We start from the raw sequence: 25558 nt of genomic DNA, 5'->3' as shown, positions 1-25558 counted from the left end.
TATATTTATATATATATACAGTGGTATGCGAAAGTTTGGGAACCCCTTGCAGAATCTATGAAAATGTGAATCATTTTAACAAAATAAGAGGTTTTCTTTTTCTGTAACAGCTTCAGAGAGGGTCTGAATCCTCAGACCATCTTGAGATTGGGTCCAGATCTTCATGAGCTCTTAGTGGACCTACTGTGCCAGTTCAGTCCTCAGCAGGTCACCGCCTTCCTTAAGACCTCTCAGGACTATCGACTGGAGGAGGCCATTCAGGTATAAATCAATAAACCTCATACATACATATTAACTGTTGGTGAGCTGCCTTGTGGTCTGCTGCCTTCATATATACAGCTACATTCTATGGCATTGAAAGCTCTACAAATGCCCTTCACTTTGAATGTTTCCATCCATCCATGCATTTAAAAAAAAATATTTGATATAATTTGTTGATGCTTTCAGTTACTAAAAAGAGGGCATTACTTTCAGCTCCATGTAACATAGTCCACAGGATTCCACAAAAATCTGAACAATTCTGCAAAATGTGTCTGATCCTACAGATAGTGACTGATTTGAAACGCTCTTCATGGGCAGCACTCTAATAATGACCACACACATGCCTCACACATAATCAGCAATCCTCGTGTGAAGTGCTTTAGAGACTTGACTAAGGCTCACAGTTGATTACCAGAGTTTTGATATTAACTTGTGGATGAGCTAAACACTTGGTACAAAAACAATACTTATATTGATTTAAAATAGGTGGGTTTTAATTATTTTGAGCTGTTGCATTAATACTTTTCAGTACTGAAAACATAAATATAAATTAAATATAAATATCAAATAAATTCAAATGTACATTTTCCTCGTTTGCATCTACCACCTTGGTTGATTTGGATAGGTCATTGCAAAATTTGCTTTCTTAGAAGTAGGATTTTTTTTTTGCCTACTTTACAGAACAGCCTTCCCATTAGGTATGTGTGAGTAATACTGCCTTGATGGACAACTTAAGGGGTTTGTACACTAGATGAGAAATGCTGTGCCACACCACGCCATGTCTTTGAAAATCTTTTTCAAATATTTGAAAAACCTGTGTACGCACACTGTCGCCACCACTCGCTGTATGTTGGCCGCCCCAAGCTGCTCGAAATCCTGCCGCACCACACATTGCAGCTTGCATAGTTTCATTGCGTTATATTTGTCCCAAATCGACGTTAATGTATAAACTGAGTTTAGGCTGAAAGATTGTGTACCTGACATTTTTCAATAAATTTGTATTTGTGTGGCTTGAATAAAGTCTATGCTTAATATGTAGAAAGAACTCAATATAGATTGGCCTTTATCTTTCGGTTTGTACTATTTGTTACACCAAAGTTACACTCATTGACACAACTTTGATTTGCAGACAGATAGTTTGTGAATAAGGAGCTATAATGAGCCATTATAGCAAAACAAAACCAGTCATAAGGGTAAATTTTTATTAAAAAATCATAATATTGAGAAAATCACCTTTAAAGTTGTCCAAATTAAGTTCTTAGCAAAGCATATTACAAATCAAAAATTACGTTTTAATATATTTACAGTAGGAAATTTACAAATTATCTTCATGGAACATGATCTTTACTTAATATCCTAATGATTTTTGGCTTAAAAGAAAAATCAATAATTTTGACCCATACAATGTATTTTTGGATATTGCTACAAATATACCCCAGCGACTTACGACTGGTTTTGTGCTCCAGGGTCAGAAATTGCATTGCAGACTGTTAATAAATAAGACTGCACTTATAAAATTGTACTGAAATACAGATGATTACTGAATTCACTCCTCAAACTACAGGTTTGGCAGGTTGACGATTAGGAGGCCACACACTATCTAATCAGTTAACATGAATCCACTGATAGAGCGAGTAAATCTGGCAATCTGATGTAATTAGAGTGTCGGTCGACAGGCTCAGGCAGAAAGATGCCTGGAGGAACGAACGAATGAATGAATAATGGAGGGAGGGGAGATATCTGCTGTGCTGAAGCGCTGAAACAGACAGACAGGCAGAAGAGAGAATCAATAATGTTACAGAGGAAGAGTGGCACCTGCTAAATATTTGAACAGACACCTTGCACACACGCATGCATATACAGAAGCTCCAAAGTCCTGCCATCTTGCCTTATTCTAGTTTCACTGCTCTTTGTATATGTCTCCATATTTAAACCCATCTCCTTGCTGCTGTGTTTCTGTCAGTCTGTATTGTCTTTTTTTCCTCTGTGCTCGCTCTCAGCTGCCCTGTTTTTGTATTCATGGATGCCGGTTCGTGTTTCTCTGCCTTCCGCATAACCGTCTTTTTACTTTAGTTTCAGAATGTGTTTGAATGTTTCATTATGGAAATGGTTTCTCACAAACAAACAATCTCACCTCTCAGTCTGAGTCTGAGTGTTCCTCCAGTGGGCGGCTTGGAGTGGATCATTTGTCTTGATAATCTTGACAATTTGACTGCAACACAATTGATGGGCTTATCTCTGTCTTGTCTAATCACAGATCACAGAGAAACACAAGCTGCATGAGGCCGCGGCCTATTTGCTGGAGAAGAAGGGAAATGTGCAGGGAGCTTTTGAAGTGCTGCTACAGGTTTGAGTTCATCACACCACACAAGCGTGCAGTAGACTCGTGCAGAAAACTGGGCAAGAGGATCCATGCTAGCTTGAAATGCTTATTGACTACTTTAAATGACATTTGCTCCATTATGACTGAAATACAATAACAAATACCATACAAATAAATACAGTTGTTAATTTTTGACAGCTTTTTTACATTTCATAATAGAGCAAATGCAAGTAATCATTTAGAGCTAACCTGGCACAGGCAGTCAAACAAATACAAAGTAATAAAATAAAGCATATTTTGTTATCTGTTGGAACTTCGAAGGGCATTTTGAGCAACTGCTTACCCACCACCATCACCTACATTCAGCATCTGGCTCATATTGGGGATTGTAAGCATTTTGATACGTTACATCTTCAGAATCAGTCATTTGTTCAGCAAAAGCTTTGTCATCAGATCCATCATTAAATTACACTATTTCATTATGAACTTGCTCTGCAGTGAATTGCTGAGCCATGTCAAGATTTGCTGATGATACTTGAGAGTTCTCTTTTTATGCCTGCTTTAATTTTTATGAGTGACACATCATTGTTTATCAGACATCACTACCTTGAGATTCATCATTGTTGCAAAAAAATAAAAAATACACACACTATTACATACATTGGATCTCTAGCAACCTTATAAACTTAAAAAATTGCTAGAATTTTTTTTTGTTTTTACAATTTTGTATTTTTTCTGGTCATATTGTGAATAATAGATTAAGGAATACTAAGAAGGTGGAGGTGTAACTTATCAGTGAAGAAATCAATGATGGAGAGGGTAGTAGATGATGTTCCAAAGTATGGGTTATAAAAGGCTATAAAATCTTGGGCTTTTTGATGAGACACCACAGGTGATGCGAGTAGGAACAAACTTATCCTTTGCTGTGACTCTAAACACTTGAGTCCCCTAAGTTTGTAAGCTTATTCCCACTTCTCTTGCCTACATTAATCCATGAGCGTTTCACCAGATATGACTGCAATGCTATTACGTTAAACTGGTCTGATCCTACATGGAGAGGTTGCTTAATAGAAGTTGAAGATGAAACCCAGACAGTATGGTGATAGGACTGTGACCTCTATCTTGGCAGTGCAGCTCTCTCTGGACCAGTACAACCAAGGATGTGATTGTAGGTTATAGGGAACTTCAGATTGGTGACCAGACATAGATGGAAACTTGAGTCGAGAGGGTCAGCAGTTTCTGAGAATAACCATCATAGAGAAGTTACAGTGTTGTGGTCAGAATAGCATGTCAGCAGATTTTCTGCACACATTAGAGAAGTTTGGCATGCCATCACATCCTGGTCAGCTTCTGTAAGTGCACTATTGTATGTGTCCTGACTAGGCTTATCAGAGCCTGGTGTGGAAACTGCACTGCCCTGAAGTACAAAGTGCTAGAGAGAGAGGTACAGTCAGCGGATCTTATTACTGGCACTTAAACATCAAGGACAGGATGTTTACAAATAGATGCTTAATGAAGACCAGGACTATTCTCGCTTTATATCACTAAAACAGAATTTCACTGCTACTCTCTGGTAAATTATATCAGAGCATGTACTTAAAAACCACCCAAAATACTTTGTAACTGATTTTACCCTCATGTTGTCACTATTTATGGAGAATCACCATATTGCATGACTGCTTTTGAACACAGCGTGTATGTTCATGCATACTCTGCTAGGAGTGCTCTCGCTTTCGTAGTAACATCATTGCAATATAGAACAATCAAATCCACTTCATGTTCAAAATGGCCATCTTGGTGAAGAAATTAAGTAAACAGTTTGTATTAAGTAAATGTAAAAGACAGGACAAAAAAAATCAACATGTCCAAATATGAGATCTGTGCATTCATTATATTGTAAATGCAGCCTAATTGGCTGTACAGTACATGTCATTAAATTAATCCAGAAATAATAATTTTGAAGAATCAGAAGCAGTGTTGAAGGCTGTGGTTTGGAAATGCAGGCATTTTGATCGTTTCACATTATTGTGTCATTTCATCTAAGTTATATATGCAGCACATCTCATTATAGGCAATAAAAAATATTGTCAACAAATATTTTTGTTGTCGAGTAGTCGTTTGATCTCATATGACCTAATGCAGTTTCCCAACCAGGGTGCAGTGTAAAAAATACTTTTAAAATATTTTTAAATTGCTAAAATACATCATTCATAACTGTACTTTTATTTGTGTGCACTCACAATATCAATAAAACTTTAATTATAAAATAAAGAAAACAAACATGATACGCTTTCTGCCATCTCGTCTTGAACAGGAGCGCTTCACAAAAATGAACCGAAACTCAGCGAATACATGCCTCACAGACATGATAAATATATATATAGAAAACTTTAAATTACTACTTTACAAAACAAAACAAAAACTCTTTCATTATAATCATAATTATAATCCGTAAAAAGGAAACTTATCTCTAAAGACGCATCTAATGAGGAGATGGCGAGTCAGGATCGGCAACTTCATCCTTGCGACACCGACTCAGCAAACACTAGTTTATTAGTAAATAATTCAAATATCTCCTTACTATTTTCCCCTGACATTCATGGTAATTACTTTTGCCGGTGCTTTGCGGCAAGCTTAAGCCTATTGCATGCATTTAAATGCAGAACTCTTCAGCTGCGCTGACGGCACGCTGCATGCTGCTGCGGGACACTAAACACCATCGTCGCTCTTGATAGTTGCGTTAGCACAATCTCGTGTTGTTTCCACTAGCGCAGCAATTATTTTCATCACTAATTCATGGATGTCTAAAATATAAGAATAAAGAAGCCTAAAACAGGCCCAAGGCCCGGCCCGCATCTGACGTGAAAATTGGCCCTAAGCCCGGCCCAAGGGCCGTAAAAAAGTCGGGGCCCGTTGGGCAAAGTCCACTCAAAAATCGAGCTGACAGGAAACATCTATGTAGTACAGTATTGTTTCTGTCTGCAATAGCCCTACTGTGTTGTAACATGGTGTGGTATATGGGCAACTCTGGTAACACTGCCCTCTCATTCATTGATCTGCTAACCGCTATGTTATGCTCACGTGTTCTGATAGTAATAGCCTTCTTGGACTAAACATTATTTGGATAATTGGTTAAAAAAAAAAAATTGTGCTATCATACTTTTTGTTCGTATTTTATTACTGACTGCTTACTTGTCATTTTTTATTCAATTCAAAGTTTGAAATCAAGCTATCTCATGCTACTGCAGCAAAATTACCCCAAAATGTAAAATACAGTGAGTGAGCAAAAATTTGTGAGATTTTAAAACGCATCTGATTACAGCAATGTGGATGTTTGCACAAGCTCTGCAGTTCGGTACTCCAGTAAAGTCCAGTCACGTCACTTCACGGTTTATTTATTTAGTACTTTATGCAATAGCCTTAAATCAAGCAGCTTTACACTATTAAACATGAAAAACCAGAGTCAGTGTTGCTTTCAGTTAGAATTATAACTTGATTTTCTATTATAAAGCAGCTCTCCAGTGTGGAGCTAGCTAATGATAAAATCTTTTTATTAGTAGGGGAAAAAACGTTTAATTAAAGTGATAGTTTGGTTTGCAGAGATCAAAGCTTGATCTAGCTCAGGACTGTTTTGATTATCAAAAACCTATAAGGTATTTTAAGAGAGATTGTTGTGAATAAAATAGTTTATCCAAAAATAAAATATCTTATCACTTAACCTTTATTTTGTTTCTTATCCATATGACTTACAATAAGAGATTTTAGGCAGAATGATGTGTCATTCAGCTACTTTCTCATATAGCTAATTAAATGGTGAATAAGAGTTTCTCTGCCATCTCATTTTGTGTGCCAAAAGATTTATTTGTATTAATTTGTATTAATTGTGTAATTGTAAGTAAATAATATGACTTTCAAAAGCTGAAGTGATTACCTTAATTTATTTGTTAGAATATGTATAACTCAATATTTTAACTAATTGCAAAAGATGAGTAATCAAAAAATGTCTACTGATTAATCAGCAAAATAATCAACGATTAGTCGATTTATCGTTCTAATAATCGTTAGATTAATTGATTATCAAAATAATCATTTGTTGCAGCCCTACAACTCACACAGAAGTCCCTTTCATACCGTGCAGCTTTCGTTTAGTCTATGCGGTGAATCTGTGTGAACAACTTGAACTCGTTGTGAAATCTTTCGCCCTCACGCGAAATTAAGATCGTGCTACACTCAAAATATTAATTTATTACCCTTACTTAATTTAAGAAAGTTTTTACACACAATTACATTTTAATTCATTCAGAATAAATCTGTTTAGTTGGGTCAACACAATTTAGTCAGCTTAGGTCAATATAATCTAGTATGTTCAATTTAACTTTACATTTGTCAACTACATTTTCTTATGTGGGACTAAATTTTTAAATTTTTTTATTTACTGAGGTTTAATTTTCTTGTGTTTAAACAAGCAGTTGTGTTCATCATTATACACAATGTAATGAACAAAAAAGAAAAGACTCCAACATGTCTTTCCGTTTACTGAATATTACTGTAAAACAACCACTTAATCTCTAAATTTCTCTCCTAATGCAGTCCCTTGCAAAGCATGCATCGAGTGCATTGACATGACTGGATTTGACAATGATTAATGTTTAAAAATTATTAATGATTAAAAACTCTGGAATTCTACAGAATGGCTTTCCCCATGTTCAGACATGTTACATTGAAATGGGAGCACTGCAGTCTTTTTGGTAGCTGAAAGAATGATCAAATGAGACAAAAAAAAAATCATAAACACACATTGAACTTTTTAAATGAGAACATTCTGACTCAGAGGAAAGATGAGGATTTTGTGGGCCGCCAGCCTTTTTATTATTATATTTCTAAAAAGGCTCTCAATTTAACATGGTGATTTTGTTCAGTAATTATAAAAAAAGCAATCATATGCCATATATTCCATAATGAACAAACTGACGATTCAAACGCGAGTTTTGAGCTGTGTAGAGTAGCGTTTGTAGTTTGCCATTTCTCCCATCACAAATGCAGACATGGTTTTATGTTTACGCGACGTGATGCAATGCAACGTGTAAAAAGACAGTATAAGTTATTATAATCCTTAATTATGTCCCCACTGGATGCAACAAATGCCTCGTTTATAATGGGTTTTATTGGTTTTGTCTCGTCGCTCCGGCCGGACTGGGCATCACAGTATGGTAAGGGGCGTAACATTTCCGTCACACGCTTGAGGTATTCGGCCAATCACAACACACTGGATAGCTGGCCAATCATAGCACACCTCGCTTTTCAGACCGATGAGCTTTGTAAAAATGACGCTTTTCAGAAAGGCGGAGCATAGAGGAGAAACAATAATGTACAGTATGTGGAAAATAATGTGTTTTTTTAACCTTAAACCGCATAAACACATTTCATTACTCCAAATACACAAAATAATGTTCTTTTTAGCAATATCATATGACCCCTTTAAAGGGGAGGTCTATTTCATGCATTCTGACTTACAGTATATGCACTGTTAGAAGAGTTGGATTCTGCTGCGCAGGACTTGCTCGAGAAGCATTTGTCATTAGACCATGAAATCAACAATGTCACCAAAAAAGTGTGTTTTTGGTTGTGAGGGAAAGATAACCATGTTCAGCTTCCCAAAGAACCCAGCGTTAAAGGAACAGTGGATGCAGTTTGTTTCTCCGGGGCAGCAGCGGAGTTGTGCTAGTGTGCTTGCTTGTTTGTTCCTGTCATTTCGGTGAAAAGTATATATTTTAAATTAATAAAATGTAAGTATTTGTTCCTGTTTTATTTATATCAATGTCACAGCTTGCAGACAATCGCTACGCAAAAGCTGCGTGTACTTGTGACTCTTTAGCTCCACCCACGGCTCGACTGTTTTCGGAGAGAAGCGCTATACAACTGTATCTGTCTTTTATAAATCTGATAAAACTAAAGACTCTTCAGAAATCCATTCTGTATTTCAGTTGGCATTTTGTTCATAATTGCTTACACCATATGTATGGTTATTTCTCATTTTCAAGGTTTGCTGTATATATTGTGCATTAATGAGTGATAACAATGACATTTTTTAAAAATAAAATAAAAATATAGAAACTAATAGAAAACTTATATTATTTTTCAAACATGAATGCATAACTTGTAATAATGATGACCCAACTTGGAAGTAGGAGTTTTCCAGGTGCACTTGAAGGGAGAATAAGCTAGTGATTGTTCTGTTGTTAACCATTTCATTTTTCTCCAACAATAACTTCTTATTTCTAGTACAGTACAGTAAGAACAATAGATTTTCAGTAGTTTTAGCTTTTTAATGAAGTTTGATTTTAAATACATTAACCCTAACCCTCATAGAAAATACAAAATTGGCAATAGTTGCAGTGGGTATAGAAAAGAATCACCCCCCTTTAAAATAATCAAATTTTTTGTTTTATCCAGCTGTATTTACTCAGTGCAACTTAAAACATCCAATATATAACACCAACATGTGCAACTGAAGCAAACAATCAACTATGGGTAGCAAAGCACTGTCAGAAGATCTTTGGGATAAAGTTCTGGGGCCGGTTGCACCAGCTAGACGTAAAAACGCTGGGTGTAAGCCCTACGTCCTGCTTTACGATAAATATTTACACCTGTTGCACCAACTGAAATTACGATCAGGCGCAACTATGCCCGGCGTAGACAATGCGCGTCCATGCCGACACATTCTCCCTCAGTTATAAATATAGCTGAGACGACGTTCACGCCGCAGTGGCTACAACTACTAATATAGAACTGAATTGCTCAAGACATAATATAAGTGAAATCACCACGCTATGATTTCATTGAGTAAACATTTCCTAACAAGTCCGCGTTTTTATATCTGAAGTCTCCCTGCACACTCCCATGACAGATTTCATCAAGGTTAAGTAAAATATAATAAATGTAATACAATGCTTCTCTCTAGAGTTATTTTTTTTTATAGCTGACTATCAAGTTTATGCACAATGAATGTCTTTCCTGAGGTAATTGTGACTTTACATGACATTTTGTGTTTTGCTGTCTTTCTGTGACTGAAAAAACACGTTTATGGTTTGTATTTTGTGATAAAATTCACAGAATTTGAAAGCTGATCATTTATTTCTGATTAAAAGTAACAAAGCACAAAACTTATTGCGATTATTGGATGGCAGGCACGCTACAAATAATGAATTGAATTAAAGATGTGAAATATTTTCAAGCACACTGTCCTTCCAAGCAAGATGTCAAATGGTTCAGTTTCTTTTAATAATCCCAGTTCATATGTAATATTTTACTGCATAATTATTACATGCTTGACAGAAATATATTTTGTATTCAATGTCTACAGTGTGGTAGGATAGTCTACACAGAGCTTCGCGATTGATATCGCTTATCCTGCCCGAAAAGACCATAAACATTACTGGTCACATCTGCAGTAATAATTAACTAACAGACATGTTCCGAGCAAATCATGACTTTTCACTTTACACCTAACTCTGACTAGGCGTAAGATTTAGTGTCAGACGTAGCACTACGCCGAGATGGTGCAACGGGTATAAATTCTACGACTTAAAACGCATTTTACGTCCAGCCTAGTCTTACAACCGGGTGTATGTCCAGCTGGTGCAACCGGCCCCTGGACAGGAACAAGACAGGAGATGGATAAAAAAAATTTCAAAGGCTTTATCAATACCGAGAAGCCCAGTGAAGTCTATTATTAAGAGGTGGAAGGTATTTGGTACAACACAGACCCTCCCTGGATCAGGACGTCACTCCAAACTGGATGAAAGAGCAGGAGGAAACTGGTCAGAGAGGCTTCCAAGAGGCCTACAGCAACTCTGAAGCAGCTGCAGGAATTTATGACGAAGAGTGGTCATTGTGTGCATGTGACAACAATATCACAAATTCTCCACAAATGTGGCTTGTGTGGAAAAAAGCCACTCCTCAAGAAAGGCCACATGCAGTCACAACTGAGCTTTGCCAAAACGCACCTTGAAGTTTCTGTGGTCAGATGAGACTAAAATTTAATTATTTGGCCTCAACACCAAATTATATGTCTGGCGGAAATCCAATACAACTCCCCATACAACTCCCAAAATACTGTCTAATTCTTGAGGAAAATCTGCTGCCCTCTGCCAGAAAGTTGTCGATGGGATCATATCCCAACAGACTAAAGGCTATAATTAAAGCAAAAGGTGATTCAACAAAATACTGACACAAGGGGGTGATCATTTTTCCAACTTCTGTTTTTATTTAGTTTTTTTTCCTGACATGTTGGTGTTATATCTTTCACTTGGATGTTATAAGTTGCACTGAGTAAATACAGCTGGATAAAGAAAAAACTCTGTCTTCATTTCAGGCTGCAAAGCAACAAAATGTGATTATTTTCTATACCCACTTTAAGTGCTTTAAAGCTTCCTTTTTAAAAAATGAAAATAATTTAAACTGATAAAAATGTTAATTAAAAAAAAAAATCTTACAGACATTAGAGAACCACTGGTGTATAATGAATTTAGCTGAGGGCCCAGTCAGTCCTGATTGTTTCTCTCTTTCCTCAGCATTAAAAGAGCTCACTATGAAAGTCTTAAACAGCATGTCCAGTTTTATCGCCCCACCTGCCATCATTCAGCGCATCCTACAGGTAAGTAGATGCTTTTGTTGTTTTTAACTGCTAATACAATTTTTGTCTTAAAACTAGGCTGCTATTATTCCTGCCTGTTACTAAATGGCAGTCATTGTGTGCACGTGAGAGGTCGCTCAGTGTGTGATTGTGGTATGTGTGAGATTATTGTTCTGTGGGATTTATGGGATTTGTTTGGAAAGAATTAGAGCCCTCTGACTTGACAATAGGGTAACAGGCTAAAGCTCAAAATCCCATGGTTCTTATTTGTGCAAAACTGTTGACACACACACACATAGACATTTACACAGATTCTGTATTCAACTGGTCCGGATATGTCAACAAATCTGCTGTCTTGAAACTTTGAAACATTTCAGGGTTATGGTTTCTAAAATGTAGTTTGTGCAGTTGCTATGGGACATAAAATCCGCTGTACTGTAATTGCAATCCACATTTTATAATATTCTGTTTCATTTAGAATTTTATTTAATAGTGTGTATATATATATATATATATATATATATATATGTGTGTGTATATATATATTGACATTTATGTTCAACCAAATTTTGTGTACATTTCAAAGGTACTGTAACTGCCTGTTCAGACTCAGACCTTTTCAGTATGGCAGGACATGCTAAATGCATCATGGGAAATATAAATGGTTGCTTACGATGCCGTCTACAGATGCAGCTTTTTAAAAGTGAATTATTGTCCCATGATTTTACACAATCCACTGTTTGTTCTCCTATTTGGACTGATGGACGGCATATTTGCTTTTCAGTGGCTCTTCCAGCTCAGAGTCTTGTGTAGTGGATTCAAACACACACGCACACTGCACACATTTTTGCTTTCCATGAGGTCGATGCCATAGCTCATGAATCGGTTAAGGCTTTGGGCAGTGGAAGGCCTTTATCTGTTTTCATCTGCACATATTTAGTGCTGTCAGCTTTCCCCCATCGATCTTCTAGTCTGCCCCTCCTTATCAATGCTATTACACCAGCACTCTGCTATTCTGCTTCAACCTGCTGTCATTAGATCCTCTGAGATTTCTTTTGAATCAGTGATTGTGAATTTTTTTTTTTAGTGGTTTGCAAAGATACACTACAGTTCAACATTTTTGGTAACACTATAACAAAGCACTTACTTGTAAACTATTAGTTTATAGTAAATTTTTCTCATGAATAGTTTAGTAATTGTGTTGTTAATATAGTAAAAATAGTGAGATCCCTATTGATAATTCACTTGTACTGCGTCTGCTAAGACGCAATGGGGAAAACTAATTTTTCTCAGAATACTGAAGCCTTTTCAATAACGCAGTGTAACTGCACAGCCATTGGTTCGTGCAGTGAATTAAAAACGAACCAATTGCTCGGCAACGAATAGACAGGGCATCTGGCTATATAAGCGGGGCATTTCGCCATAGGATCCTCAGATTTCTTCTCCTTCAGCAACAACTGCAAGATCTTTGCTCTACGAAACACGAAGCCTTTGCCATGAACAAACCTTCCAACGGATCAAGACCCCTTCCTGCTTCGCCGCTCTTCAGCTGCCTTCAGCTTCTGCAGTAGCTGCGGTCTTCCCGGTCCCCTGCCGCTATCCGGCGATTTCTGTAAGAGCAAATTTCTTGTGTTGTTTCAAATGCCGCACCGTTACTGTCACTCGTGCAGGGCTCCCCATGCTGAAGCTGCACTCACTGAGATGGAATGTCTTCATTGCAAGGATATAAGTCTTGCCTCTCTGCGCTCGTGGATAGCTTTCTTTTCAGAAAGTGACTTCGCCCCTCGCGCCCGCCCGCTTTCTTCCTCCCAGGAGCCTGTGAGGAAAAAGCAGCGGGCCAGAGGATCTCGGCTCTCGGTGACGAGTGAGCCTATGCCGGCTGAGCCCCCACGTGCCTCACTCTCTCCACATAGAGAGGCTTCCCCCGTCCTCTCACCCGGACCAGCGTCCCTCTGCGGCTGCAAGCAATCTGGTCTCGTTCAGTGGGAGCGAGTGTGACGCCATGGATGACAGCGTGTCTCTGGCTGCTTCAGATGTGGAGGAGCTGTCGGGGCTCGTCTTTCAACCCTGCCCCCCTACGGTCTGCAGAGCCCAGCGCAGCCAGCACGGGCATGGACGCCGAACTGTTCCGCGTCCTGTCTAAAGCTGTGCAAGAGCCGGGTTTAGATTAGTCTCCACTGGAGGAGCCCACCCGCAGCCGCCTGGATGAGTGGTTCTTGCTGGGGCACCGTCAGGCCATTCAACAACGAGCTTCACCCAGAGGTCCACGATGAGATCACCAGATCTTGGCGTGCCCCTTACTTGGCTCGCCTACGTGCCTCCTCTTCGTCCGCCCTCACGTTGGTCAAGGCCGCCGAAGAAAAGACAGACAGACTTCCCCTGGATGAGTCAGTGGCCGCGCATCTCTGCCCACCCATGGCCATCGGCGGGAAGGTAAAGGCCGCCCACCCGTCCAAGCCATGTAGGATGACTATAGCGCTCGCTGGACAAGACTACTTGTCAGCTGGACAAGTGGCCTCGGCGCTTCACTCCATGGTGGTCCTACAGGTCTTTAAGGCCAAACTGCTCCAGAGCATGGACGAGTCTGGCCCGGACCCTGCAGCTTTCAAGGAACTTCGCAGCGCAACCGACTTGGCTTTGCGCGCCACTAAGATGGCAGCTCAGGTGATCGGTAGATCCATTGCCGGCCTTGTGGTGCTCGAGCACCACATATGGTTGACCCTCACGGAGATCAAGGATGCGAATAATTTCCCCTTCCTCGACTCCCCCTCTGGCCTGTTTGAACCTGCGGTTGAAGGGTACACTGAGCACTTCACCGCTGTGCAGAAGTCGTCCCAGGCAATGTGACACTTCTTGCCAAAGCGCTCCAGTTCTACAGCTGCTGCCAGTCGCCCCAAGACTGTGCCGACTCAGCAGCCTGTGAAGCCCGCACCGCCGGCTGTACCTCCAGCCTCTAAGCCTGAACCCCGACATCGCTCCCGCTCTGCCAGATGCTATCCATTCCTCAAACGCCAGGGACACTTCCGTGTGCCGACAGCATTGTGTTTGTGGTAAATAACATTGTGAACTCTGGGCCTGTTCAGATAGCACCCACACAACCGACCGCTGTTATAGTGAGAAAAATAAAACGCAAACATTTTCAAAAAGAGAGCAAATTTCCCCTTCCGCTTATAATGAACGTTGGGTCCCCGCAAGGCGGACCGTCGCTCGAACCAACCCAATCCCTTGCCACGAGGCCTGGCAGGCCATCCCCGGAGTGTCAGACTGGGTTTTGGGGATAATAAAACGAGGTTATTCACTTCAATTCACTTGAAGACCCCTGCGTTTCAGAATTTGTTGGCAAAAGGAGCCATAGAAATGGTTCCCCCAGCCTGGAGCGAGTCAGGCTTCTACAGCTGATACTTCCTTGTCCCCAAAAAGGATGGCGGCCTAAGGCCCATCCTCGATCTCAGGCACCTGAACCACGCCCTCATAAGATGGCCGTTCAGGATGATTACATTGAAACAGATCCTCTCGCAAGTGTGCCCAAGGGACTGGTTCTTTTCGCTGGATCTGAAAGATGCCTACTTTCACATCCAGATAGCCACCCACCACAGACGATTCTTGAAATTTGCCTTCGAGGGAGTGGCATATCAATACATGGTCCTTCCCTTTGGACTGTCCCTAGCTCCTCACACTTTTACGAAGTGCATGGATGCGGCTCTTTCCCCGCTGAGACAGATGGGAATCCACATTCTGAATTACCTCGACAACTGGCTCATCCTGGCCCAGTCGGAGGACAAGCTAGTATCTCACAGATCCTTCCTCCTCAGCCACTTAGAATGCCTGGGACTCAGGATCAATTTTGCCAAGAAGCGCGCTGTCCCCCAGCCAACGGATATCGTTCCTGGGAACAGTTCTCAACTCAGCCCAAATGAGGGTGGTAGTCGCGCCAGAACGTGCACTGGCCATTCAGCATCTTGCGGCCTCATTCAAAGTTGTAGCTTCTCGCCCTCTCAAGGCATTTCAGAAGATGCTGGGCCTCATGGCCTCTGCACCTCTGGTACTTCAGCTAGGCCTGCTTCGCATACGACCCCTTCAGTACTGGCTGAAAACATGAGTTCCATCTCACACCTGGCGTCTTGGACGCCTTCGTGTCAAGGTGGACCAGGCCTGCGTAGCAGCTCTGGCCCCTTGGAAAGACTCTCAGTGGATGGAACGGGGCGTGCCCCTGGGATTGGTCTGCAGAAGGAAGGTGGTCTCGACAGGTGCTTCCAACACAGGTTGGGGAGCACTGTGCGATGGCGGAGGGTCGGCTTCACATCAACTGCCTAGAAATGCTGGCAGTATGTTTGGGCCTTCTCACCTTTCTGCCAGACCTAAGGGGACACCACATGTTAGTCCGCTCGGACAGCATGACAGTGGTGTCCTATATAAATCGCCAGGGCGGTCTCTCCTTGAAGCACCTCTTCATTCTGGTAGAGCACCTTTTGGAATGGGCAGCGCATGTGCCGGGCAGGTTGAACCAAGGAGCAGACATGCTATCATGGAGCAGTGTTTCCCACAGGTTTGAAATATACTTGTGGTGGTAGCTGGGTGGAAAATCCTCCTATTACCCACGCCACAAATATGGTCTACTACATGTAACAAATAACAAATAATGTGTGATTTTTAACAAGATGTTTCATTTAGGCCTATTGAAATTAATTTTAATTATATAGGCTACTATTACATTTAATTACATACTCATATTATGCATTATTATGCATTGTATGCATATGCAAATGTTCTTTGACTTTTCTTCATGTGGGGAAACATCCCAGCCAGAAACTACAATAGTTTCCTATGAATTAAATGTATTTTAAATTAAATACAATTTATTGTGTTAAAAAAATGTCTATACTATAGCATGCTGTTCCTTCAAATGGTGATAAAATATACATTAAAATATGCTTACAACCATCTAAAATATATTATATAAAGGTCATAACGTAGACAGTGTCATGATTCATCAACTGAATAAAGGTGCGCTATTCATTGATTGAGAATCACTTTGAAGCAGTCTGAAGCGTCACCTTGTGAAACTGCAATGTGCAGCGATCTTTTTTTTATGAAATCATAGCCTTTAAGTTTAATAATCAATAGGCTGTATCGTGATTTATGTTTTTCCATCCCAAAATATAAGACCTCTTAAAATGATCATGAAGATGTTTGTTTTACAATTTCATGTATTGAAGACTTTTATGACATTAAATATAAGAAAACTCACCCGGGGGGATTTTGCTTTATTCGCACTTGTGCTCCTAAATACTTTTTACAGTTCGCACACTTCTATTTTAGTCGCAAATGCAACTGAAGCGCCCGCACTGTCGAGCCCTGTCTTTTTCAGTAAAATATCCACCGTGTCTCTGCAGCGCACGTAGGAATGTCAGCGGGAGGAAACAGTTCTCGTGCACACAGGACGAGCAGATACGAAACGTGTAGGGCGAGGGGTGATTTTCCACTACTTAATCGATCGCGGATGTTTTCATTACTTCGGGCTTATAGAATAGGATAAAAATAATAAAAGTAAAAAATGTTTCTCCAAATATACTTGAGTCTATGTCTAAAGTCTATGTGTGGCAAACACTGCGGAGCAACGTCCCCTCAGAGGAGAGGATGCTCCACCCACAAATGGTTCAGAGAATCTGGGAGATCTTCGGCAAGGCAGAGGTCGACCTCTTCGCCTCAGAAGGCAACTTTCACTGCCCAATTTACTTTTTGAAGGACAGGGATGCGTTGGTGCTCGACTTGTTCAACCTCCTCCTTTATGCTTTTCCCCCGATCACCCTGATCCCACAGGTAATCAGGCGAAGCAGGGAACAGAAACACAAGGTTCTGTTGGTGGTCCCGCTCTGGAGGAACCAACACTGGTTCACACAGCTGCCTCGGCTGCTCTCAACAGCCCCTTGGCCCATTCCCTTGGGACGGGACCTCCTCTCTTAGGCGAACAGAACGCTATGTCACCCCCAACCCGAGCTGTGGGCTCTGCACCTCTGGCCTCTCGATGGGAGCCTGCGGACCTCCCCAAGAGTGTGATAAATACAATCTCTCAGGCGAGAGCACCCTCTATGACATGACTCTTTGCCCTTAAATGGTCTGTCTTTTCCGCCTGGTGTACAGCCTGTGGGACAAACCCAATTTCCTGCTACATATCTCTGATATTGTCCTTCCTGCAAGAGCTGTTGGATAAGGGTCGTTCCCCCTCGACGCTCAAGGTCTATGTAGCAGCCATATCAGCTTTTTGTATGCTTCGGTGGCCACACCAAAGGGTCTCCGGTCATGAAGCAGAGACTTTTCAAATGGATAAGAGCCCACTCAACAAGGGGCGTCGCCTCTTCCTGGGCTTGGTCTAGTGGTGTGTCCATTGCAGAGATTTGTGCAGTGGCCGGCTGGTCCTCGCTGTCCACATTTACACTGTTTTATAATCTGGATGTCCCGGCCTTACAGGCCCGGGTCCTTTCTTCTTAAATGGGCTCACTCATATGGCAAAACCAGTGCTTCAGGCGTTTGCCTTCTTCACTGTACGCTCTTGGCCCCCACTGGGTTCCGAGGCTGTATGAATTTATCTTGGAACGGGGAGATTGGCCCTGTTGCGGGGCTTCCCTTCAAAATACTTGGTCCCTCTGTACCCCATTTGGTGCTTAAGGCAAGTTTAAGTATTAGTCGTTCCACTAGAATAGCACGGCAGGATTGTACTGGTTCCCCATCGCTTCTTAGCAGACCCAGTACGAGTAAAGTATCGATAGGGAACATACATGGTTACTAACGTAACATTGGTTCCCTGAGATACGGAAACGAGTACTGCATTGCTGGCCATGTTATGTAGCTGCACGACTCGGTCGCCGCTTCAGTCGAAGTATCCTGATGATCCTGTGATGAAATGCCTGCTTATATAGCCAGATGCACCGCCCATAATGGCGGGCTTAGTTGCCTTAAGCTCGTGCAGCTCATGTTCATTATGATTTAGTAATAGTCTCTTTTTTTTGTGGCCCATGTGGTTTCATTAATCTCCCTGCATCAGCGTCTATCTGAGCAGCTCTGGTTCTGCCCGGCTGCTGATGGTGACATATGATGGCATTTCCTCACAGCGTGTAATCATTAGTGCGCTGCTGTGAATGCAAATGCACGACTGACAAGGAACAGGAAAGGCTAGAAAGAAACCTATCAATTTATATTAAAAGATGATCTCAATCATTATATTACATAATCAACAGGTGTCATCTTGAATGTGAACTTACACCTGGGCAGAGGCGCCTGCAGCTGTACGTACTGTGCTTGCTTATTCTTGTATTTAGTATTATTATGTAATTCAAGGCTTAAAATTGATTTCCAATTTGTTTGTACTCAACATAATTATAAGATAGGGGGGCGGTTGTCTACACCAGACGAAGTTAATGATGCTGCTTGCAAATGTTCATTGGAACTATGGTTTTGGTAAACACCTAATCTTAGAACTATGTTGGTAACGGCAGAACGAAAGGGGAACAGAGTCTCGTGACAGCTGACTCCACTGTGATGTCTCTCTCTCTCTCTCGCTCGCTCGCGCACGCACGCACACACACACACACACCTCTCTCTCTCTCTCTCTCGCTCGTGGGGATATGTGGGGGCGTGTTAGAATGAGCCATTTTAGGGGGGCGTGGCAGAGTCTTAACTTTGATAAAGAATATCTCTTTGGTTTTGAGACTTTAGTCTTTGCAACTTCAGGGATCTTATCTATGCACAATCAACTTGTAACACTCCAAAGAGAAAGGGAAACTTGAAATCGCATCATATGACCCCTTTAAATAAAGTGTATATGACTTTCTTCTTTCAGACGAATTCAGTCGGAGTTATATTAAAGGGGGGGGTACAATGCGGTTTCATGCATTCAGAGTTGGTTACACTGTTAAAGAGTTGGATTCTCACGCTAAGCATGGACAAAGTTTCAAAAAACAATTTGGATGTATGACAGAGTATTTCTGTGCCAAAAATCGTACTCCCAGGTTCGTAAAAGTTTCGAGTTTTTTTTCAATCGTGGCTCTTAATGACGTAAACGAGGGTGGAACTCCTTATATGGGCATTTCTCCCGGAAGAACGCACACGCATCGACCAGAGCAAGAGCAAGATCGCGCCCATCAACGTGCTTCATCCGGCGGCAGTGCTGCACGGGACTTGCTCGGGAAGAATGTCTCCAATCCAAAGAAGTGTGTTTTTGGTTGTAAGGGAAAGATAACTCTGTTCAGCTTCCTAAAGAACCCAGCGTTATGTAAACAGTGGATACAGTTTGTTTTTCCGGAGCAGCAATGGAGTTTCACAAGTGTGTTTGTTGACGAACGTTTTATAAACAAGGCCGAGTTCGATGCTGGATTTGCACATCGTTTGATACTGAATGATGGAGCGGTCCCAGCTATAAAAGATTCCAGTCATGATTCAGAACTGCAGACAGTAAGTGAAACGGCATCAAATGTCTGTTTTGTTGGCATTCGGCACCCAAGGGCTCGTCACTCTTTAGCTCCGCCCATGGCGCGCCTCCAGGAGCTCGGCTTTTTCTGGAGAAAATCGTAAACCTGTATATTTCTTTAATAAATATGATAAAACTAAAGACTTTTTGGAGATACGAAAGATGCAGTACTACTCTATAGGTACTCAAGATTAACATGAGATTGGGTGAAACTGTGTGTGTTATGCCCCCTTTAAAAATTGTCTTTGATCTTTCAAGCAGTTTAATGGCACTCAGCTGGTGTTGCATGCATCAGTCCAAAAGAAGTTAAATAAAAAGCGCCCATCCATAAAAAATGTCTCTCACGGCTCCGGGGGGTGAACAAAGGCCTCCTGTAGCAAATCGATGCGTTTTTGTAAGAAAAATATCCATATTCAAAACGTAATAATCAATTTAATGTAGCTTGTGCCAACAGTCCTACACAGAAGCAGTTCCGGGAGGATGACATATGAGTTCCACGTTGCACATGCTGCGGTGAGTCTCGTGAAAACCAACGTTTGTTAACAGGAGCAAAGGAAGCAAAGTTTCCTTACTTTAGCAAAGGAAAACCAGTCTCCTCTTGGCTTATATCGAAATCCTCCAACGTTCTTCTTTACAAATCCTCGTTTTGTACTTCTAATAAGTGTTTTGTTTTGATCTCTCCCCTGTGCTTCCGCGTGAGTCACTTCTGAGCGGCGCATGCGCAAAGCTGACCTCATACGTCATCCGCCTGGAGCTGCTTCTGTGTAGGACTGTTGGCGCAAGCTACATTAAAGTGATTATTACATTTTGAATATGGATATTTTTCTTACAAAAAAAAGCATCAGTTCGCTACAGGAGGCCTTTGTTCACCCCCCGGAGCCGTGTGAGACACTTTTTTTTTTTCATGGATGGGCGCTTTTTATTTAACTTCTTTTGGACTGATGCAACACCCGCTGAGTGGCATTAAACAGCTTCAAAGATCAAAGACAATTTTTAATATAACTCCGACTAGATTCGTCTGAAAGAAGAAAGTCATATACACCTAGGATGACATGAGGGTGAGTAATTTGTGGGCTAATTTTCACTTTTGGGTGAACTAACCCTTTAAGCTGATATGACCAGTAATGTATGCAGTATTTACCTAGTCTGCCAATGATATTTCTAGAAAACAAGATGGCATATGAGGGCATCACCTGAGATCATGGCGTTCTGAGGGGAGATCATTCTTAATGTTGATTAGAGGAGCCGAATACTCCCAGTGCGGATATGTTCACTCAGTTTCATTCATTTGCTGTGTATATAAAACCTTTTTACAATTTTGGAGTGGAAACTCAGAAGTAAAATATAGCAGGGTAAACTTCTTTAGAGGTACATGGGAGACGCTAGCAAATATTATGTTTGTGATCACCCACTTTTGCATTTACATGGCTTTCCAAAAGGGGAAAAAAGATCTAGAAAAATGCATTACAGCATTCAGAAGAGAGCAATTTCTGGTCAGTATAATGTTGTTTTCATCAGCAAAGCGTCTCTACATTGTAACGGTGGTATTATCTCTCTTAATAACAGTGTTTTTCATATTTCACTCATTGTGATATGTGGGTTGATGGAGTGTAAGGGAGCATTATATTTCTATAAGAGAAACAGTAAATCGTGGTTCTCCAAAGTTCAAAGGGCTATAAATGTAATTGCAATATTGAAATTATTTTTGGTTGTCCATGAACATTTAATGTTTATTTCTGTTTACAGCTTGTTTACAGGGTGTCTGAATAGTGATAGCTGTTGAATAACACCTGCAACTAGAGTGGCATGCATATCCATTAAGGAGTTTAGTCAAGGATGCTCATCTGAGTCAAACATGCTGAACTAATTAGTAGACCATCTCTCGTCTTTCTCTCTGTCTCTTCCTGAAGCAGTAGTCATACTGTACAACTCAGAGAAGGGTTATAGTAGCTCCCAGAGGTGTACTGCAAATCGTGGGGGCCCCTGAGAACCATGAGAACCATTTGCATCAGTTTGAAATAGTTTTGCTGGAAAAAGAAAGTGATGTTATTTTAGACAATTATTCTCTTGCAGTGAATTATTTTCTCTTCATTCATCCTTGTATGTGCTAAATTATTTTCTTTCTATCATTCTGTAAATCTGGTAGGCTGCAGCAAGTCTATAACAGTTCATCAGAGATTTAAAATAGTAACCACGAAGTAAACATTTGACCAAAATTAATATAACAATAGCTATGGTATTTATTTAATTTATTATTATAATAAAATAGTAAAATAATTACATGATAAAAACTATGATGATCTAAACAAATAGTGAAATTGACAGTTTCCATATTTACTGTGTGAATATAAATTACAGTTGCATTCAAAAGATTTTTTTTGAAAGAAGTAAATAAGTTTTATTGAGCAAGTACACATTAAATTGATAAAAAGTGACAGTAAAACATTTATAATGTTAAAAAAGATTTCTATTTTTAATAAATGCTGTTCTTTTGAAAAAAGTATTACATAAAAACAGGATTGTATATGACTGGATAAATGGCTGCTGAAAATTCAGCTTTGCCATCACAGGAATAAATTACATTTTTAAAATATAGATTTTTCTAAGGTTATTGTACTTTTTTCATGCTTGAGATGAATTTTGAGAAATGTAATATGTGAAGAAAATATAATTATTGTATTTAATTTCCTATCAAGTTGCTAACACATTTGTCAAATTATGTATTGTACAAAGGAATCAGCCATTTAATTTAAAGCATTTCTCCCTTTGTCTAGGTATATACACTGACAAATTAAATAAACTAGTGAGTTGTTTTAAGAGACGTGTATTTTGACAAAAATACGCTGCATTTATACTGCCTCTGTGCAGCATTGAAAGGTCTTTTGTATTTTTGCCTTTTTATGCACCATCTGTGCAGTTATATTGTTCTAGATTTAACCTTAAAAAACATATATTAAGCATAAAACATAAAAGCAAATTTGGCTCATGAGTCATTAGTCCCAAATAGGGGCCCCTGTGGATTAGAGGGATGTTCCATATGCCAAGCGTAGCTCCATAGGTGGTAGTTGAAGTTTTTGTGGTATATAGTAAAGAGTCAAGTTTATTGAGTTTTGTTAGTTTTCATTCATCTCGTAGAACATATGTTGGATTTCAAACCTGAGCTCCATGGATTTGATATTCCAGATGTTTGTGTGAGTGACGGTCTCTCCTGAGAAAGAGCAGTTTTGGCCTTGGGGAATTGGCTCCATTCATCTTTTACACTGTGGCAGAATATAACTACAAAGTTTAATGTCTACAATATAAAGTTTTATTCCCCGTTCTCGTCATACAGGATCAATAAATTATCTTATCAGGATCAATAGGGTATCATATGTTGTTGTAGGTGAACAAGCTGACAAAGGCAGTCTGAGGAAAAATTACTTTTTCATGTTGAGAAAGTGTGAAGAAATAGAGAGTAAGAATAGGAGTGATGTGAATATAAAATAATGAATGAACAGAAGTCTGTTGTGTTTGCCATTGCGTGACAATCACCAACATTTACATTTCTGCCCCTCAGAATGAACAGGATACTGTATTTGTGTGTGAGTCTTCCAGGTCTTGATCTTTGTGACTTTTTCAATCTGAGCCCCTACTGAGGGCAGAATTACCCTTATAATGTTAAAAAAGATTTCTATTTTTAATAAATGCTGTTCTTTTGAAAAAAGTATCACATAAAAACAGGATTGTATATGACTGGATAAATGGCTGCTGAAAATTCAGCTTTGCCATCACAGGAATAAATTACATTTTTAAAATATAGATTTTTCTAAGGTTATTGTACTTTTTTCATGCTTGAGATGAATATTGAGAAATGTAATATGTGAAGAAAATATAATTATTGTATTTAATTTCCTATCAAGTTGCTAACACATTTGTCAAATTATGTATTGTACAAAGGAATCAGCCATTTAATTTAAAGCATTTCTCCCTTTGTCTAGGTATATACACTGACAAATTAAATAAACTAGTGAGTTGTTTTAAGAGACGTGTATTTTGACAAAAATACGCTGCATTTATACTGCCTCTGTGCAGCATTGAAAGGTCTTTTGTATTTTTGCCTTTTTATGCACCATCTGTGCAGTTATATTGTTCTAGATTTAACCTTAAAAAACATATATTAAGCATAAAACATAAAAGCAAATTTGGCTCATGAGTCATTAGTCCCAAATAGGGGCCCCTGTGGATTAGAGGGATGTTCCATATGCCAAGCGTGGCTCCATAGGTGGTAGTTGAAGTTTTTGTGGTATATAGTAAAGAGTCAAGTTTATTGAGTTTTGTTAGTTTTCATTCATCTCGTAGAACATATGTTGGATTTCAAACCTGAGCTCCATGGATTTGATATTCCAGATGTTTGTGTGAGTGACGGTCTCTCCTGAGAAAGAGCAGTTTTGGCCTTGGGGAATTGGCTCCATTCATCTTTTACACTGTGGCAGAATATAACTACAAAGTTTAATGTCTACAATATAAAGTTTTATTCCCCGTTCTCGTCATACAGGATCAATAAATTATCTTATCAGGATCAATAGGGTATCATATGTTGTTGTAGGTGAACAAGCTGACAAAGGCAGTCTGAGGAAAAATTACTTTTTCATGTTGAGAAAGTGTGAGTGCCTCTGTGCAGCATTGAAAGGTCTGTGTAAACACACTGTATTTTTGCCTTTTTATGCACCATCTGTGCAGTTATATTGTTCTAGATTTAACCTTAAAAAACATATATTAAGCATAAAACATAAAAGCAAATTTGGCTCATGAGTCATTAGTCCCAAATAGGGGCCCCTGTGGATTAGAGGGATGTTCCATATGCCAAGCGTAGCTCCATAGGTGGTAGTTGAAGTTTTTGTGGTATATAGTAAAGAGTCAAGTTTATTGAGTTTTGTTAGTTTTCATTCATCTCGTAGAACATATGTTGGATTTCAAACCTGAGCTCCATGGATTTGATATTCCAGATGTTTGTGTGAGTGACGGTCTCTCCTGAGAAAGAGCAGTTTTGGCCTTGGGGAATTGGCTCCATTCATCTTTTACACTGTGGCAGAATATAACTACAAAGTTTAATGTCTACAATATAAAGTTTTATTCCCCGTTCTCGTCATACAGGATCAATAAATTATCTTATCAGGATCAATAGGGTATCATATGTTGTTGTAGGTGAACAAGCTGACAAAGGCAGTCTGAGGAAAAATTACTTTTTCATGTTGAGAAAGTGTGAAGAAATAGAGAGTAAGAATAGGAGTGATGTGAATATAAAATAATGAATGAACAGAAGTCTGTTGTGTTTGCCATTGCGTGACAATCACCAACATTTACATTTCTGCCCCTCAGAATGAACAGGATACTGTATTTGTGTGTGAGTCTTCCAGGTCTTGATCTTTGTGACTTTTTCAATCTGAGCCCCTACTGAGGGCAGAATTACCCAACTGTGTGCTGTGTGATAACAGCTAGTAGTAGTAGTAGTAGTAGTAGTGTGTGTGTGTGTGTGTGTGTGTGTGTGTGTGATGTTTCTGAGACCGCACTCCTTCGTCATCTAAGAGTTATCAGCTGTCATTGTGAATGCAGTCTGACAGCATGCACTGTTTTCTCTATGATTTGTGCTTAAGTTGGTTTACTGCAGAACATGCCTTTAAAATTTGTAACTTTATACAGACAGACAGGTTTCTGCTAGTGTGATCAAAGCTATGAGAAAATAATTTATCTCTTAAATGTGTTCTCTCCCGCAGGACCCTGTGTATGGGAAAGGAAAACTGGCTGAGATTCAGGGACTCATTTTAGGGATGCTAGAAACCTTCAACTATGAACAGGTAGTGTGTGTGTGTGTGTGTGTGTGTGTGTGTGTGTGTGT

General features: G+C 39.9%; 1 protein-coding gene across 1 annotated transcript in view; it reads left to right on the top strand.

Moving 5' to 3' along the window:
- LOC107556691 (VPS8 subunit of CORVET complex) overlaps window positions 1–25558 on the top strand; it is a 130760-nt gene that overhangs the window by 65290 nt on the left and 39912 nt on the right. The window contains exons 33-37 of the mRNA XM_016239861.1: window positions 111–261; window positions 2519–2608; window positions 3968–4028; window positions 11158–11240; window positions 25437–25517. Coding sequence (XP_016095347.1) covers window positions 111–261; window positions 2519–2608; window positions 3968–4028; window positions 11158–11240; window positions 25437–25517 — 466 coding nt within the window. The remainder of the gene's footprint in view (window positions 1–110; window positions 262–2518; window positions 2609–3967; window positions 4029–11157; window positions 11241–25436; window positions 25518–25558) is intronic.

Source organism: Sinocyclocheilus grahami, unplaced genomic scaffold (genome assembly GCF_001515645.1).
Source record: "Sinocyclocheilus grahami isolate Dianchi unplaced genomic scaffold, SAMN03320097.WGS_v1.1 scaffold576.1, whole genome shotgun sequence".
NCBI lineage: Eukaryota > Metazoa > Chordata > Actinopteri > Cypriniformes > Cyprinidae > Sinocyclocheilus > Sinocyclocheilus grahami.
Note: the sequence above shows the minus strand (reverse complement) of the source record. Positions and strands in the feature narration are given on the sequence as shown.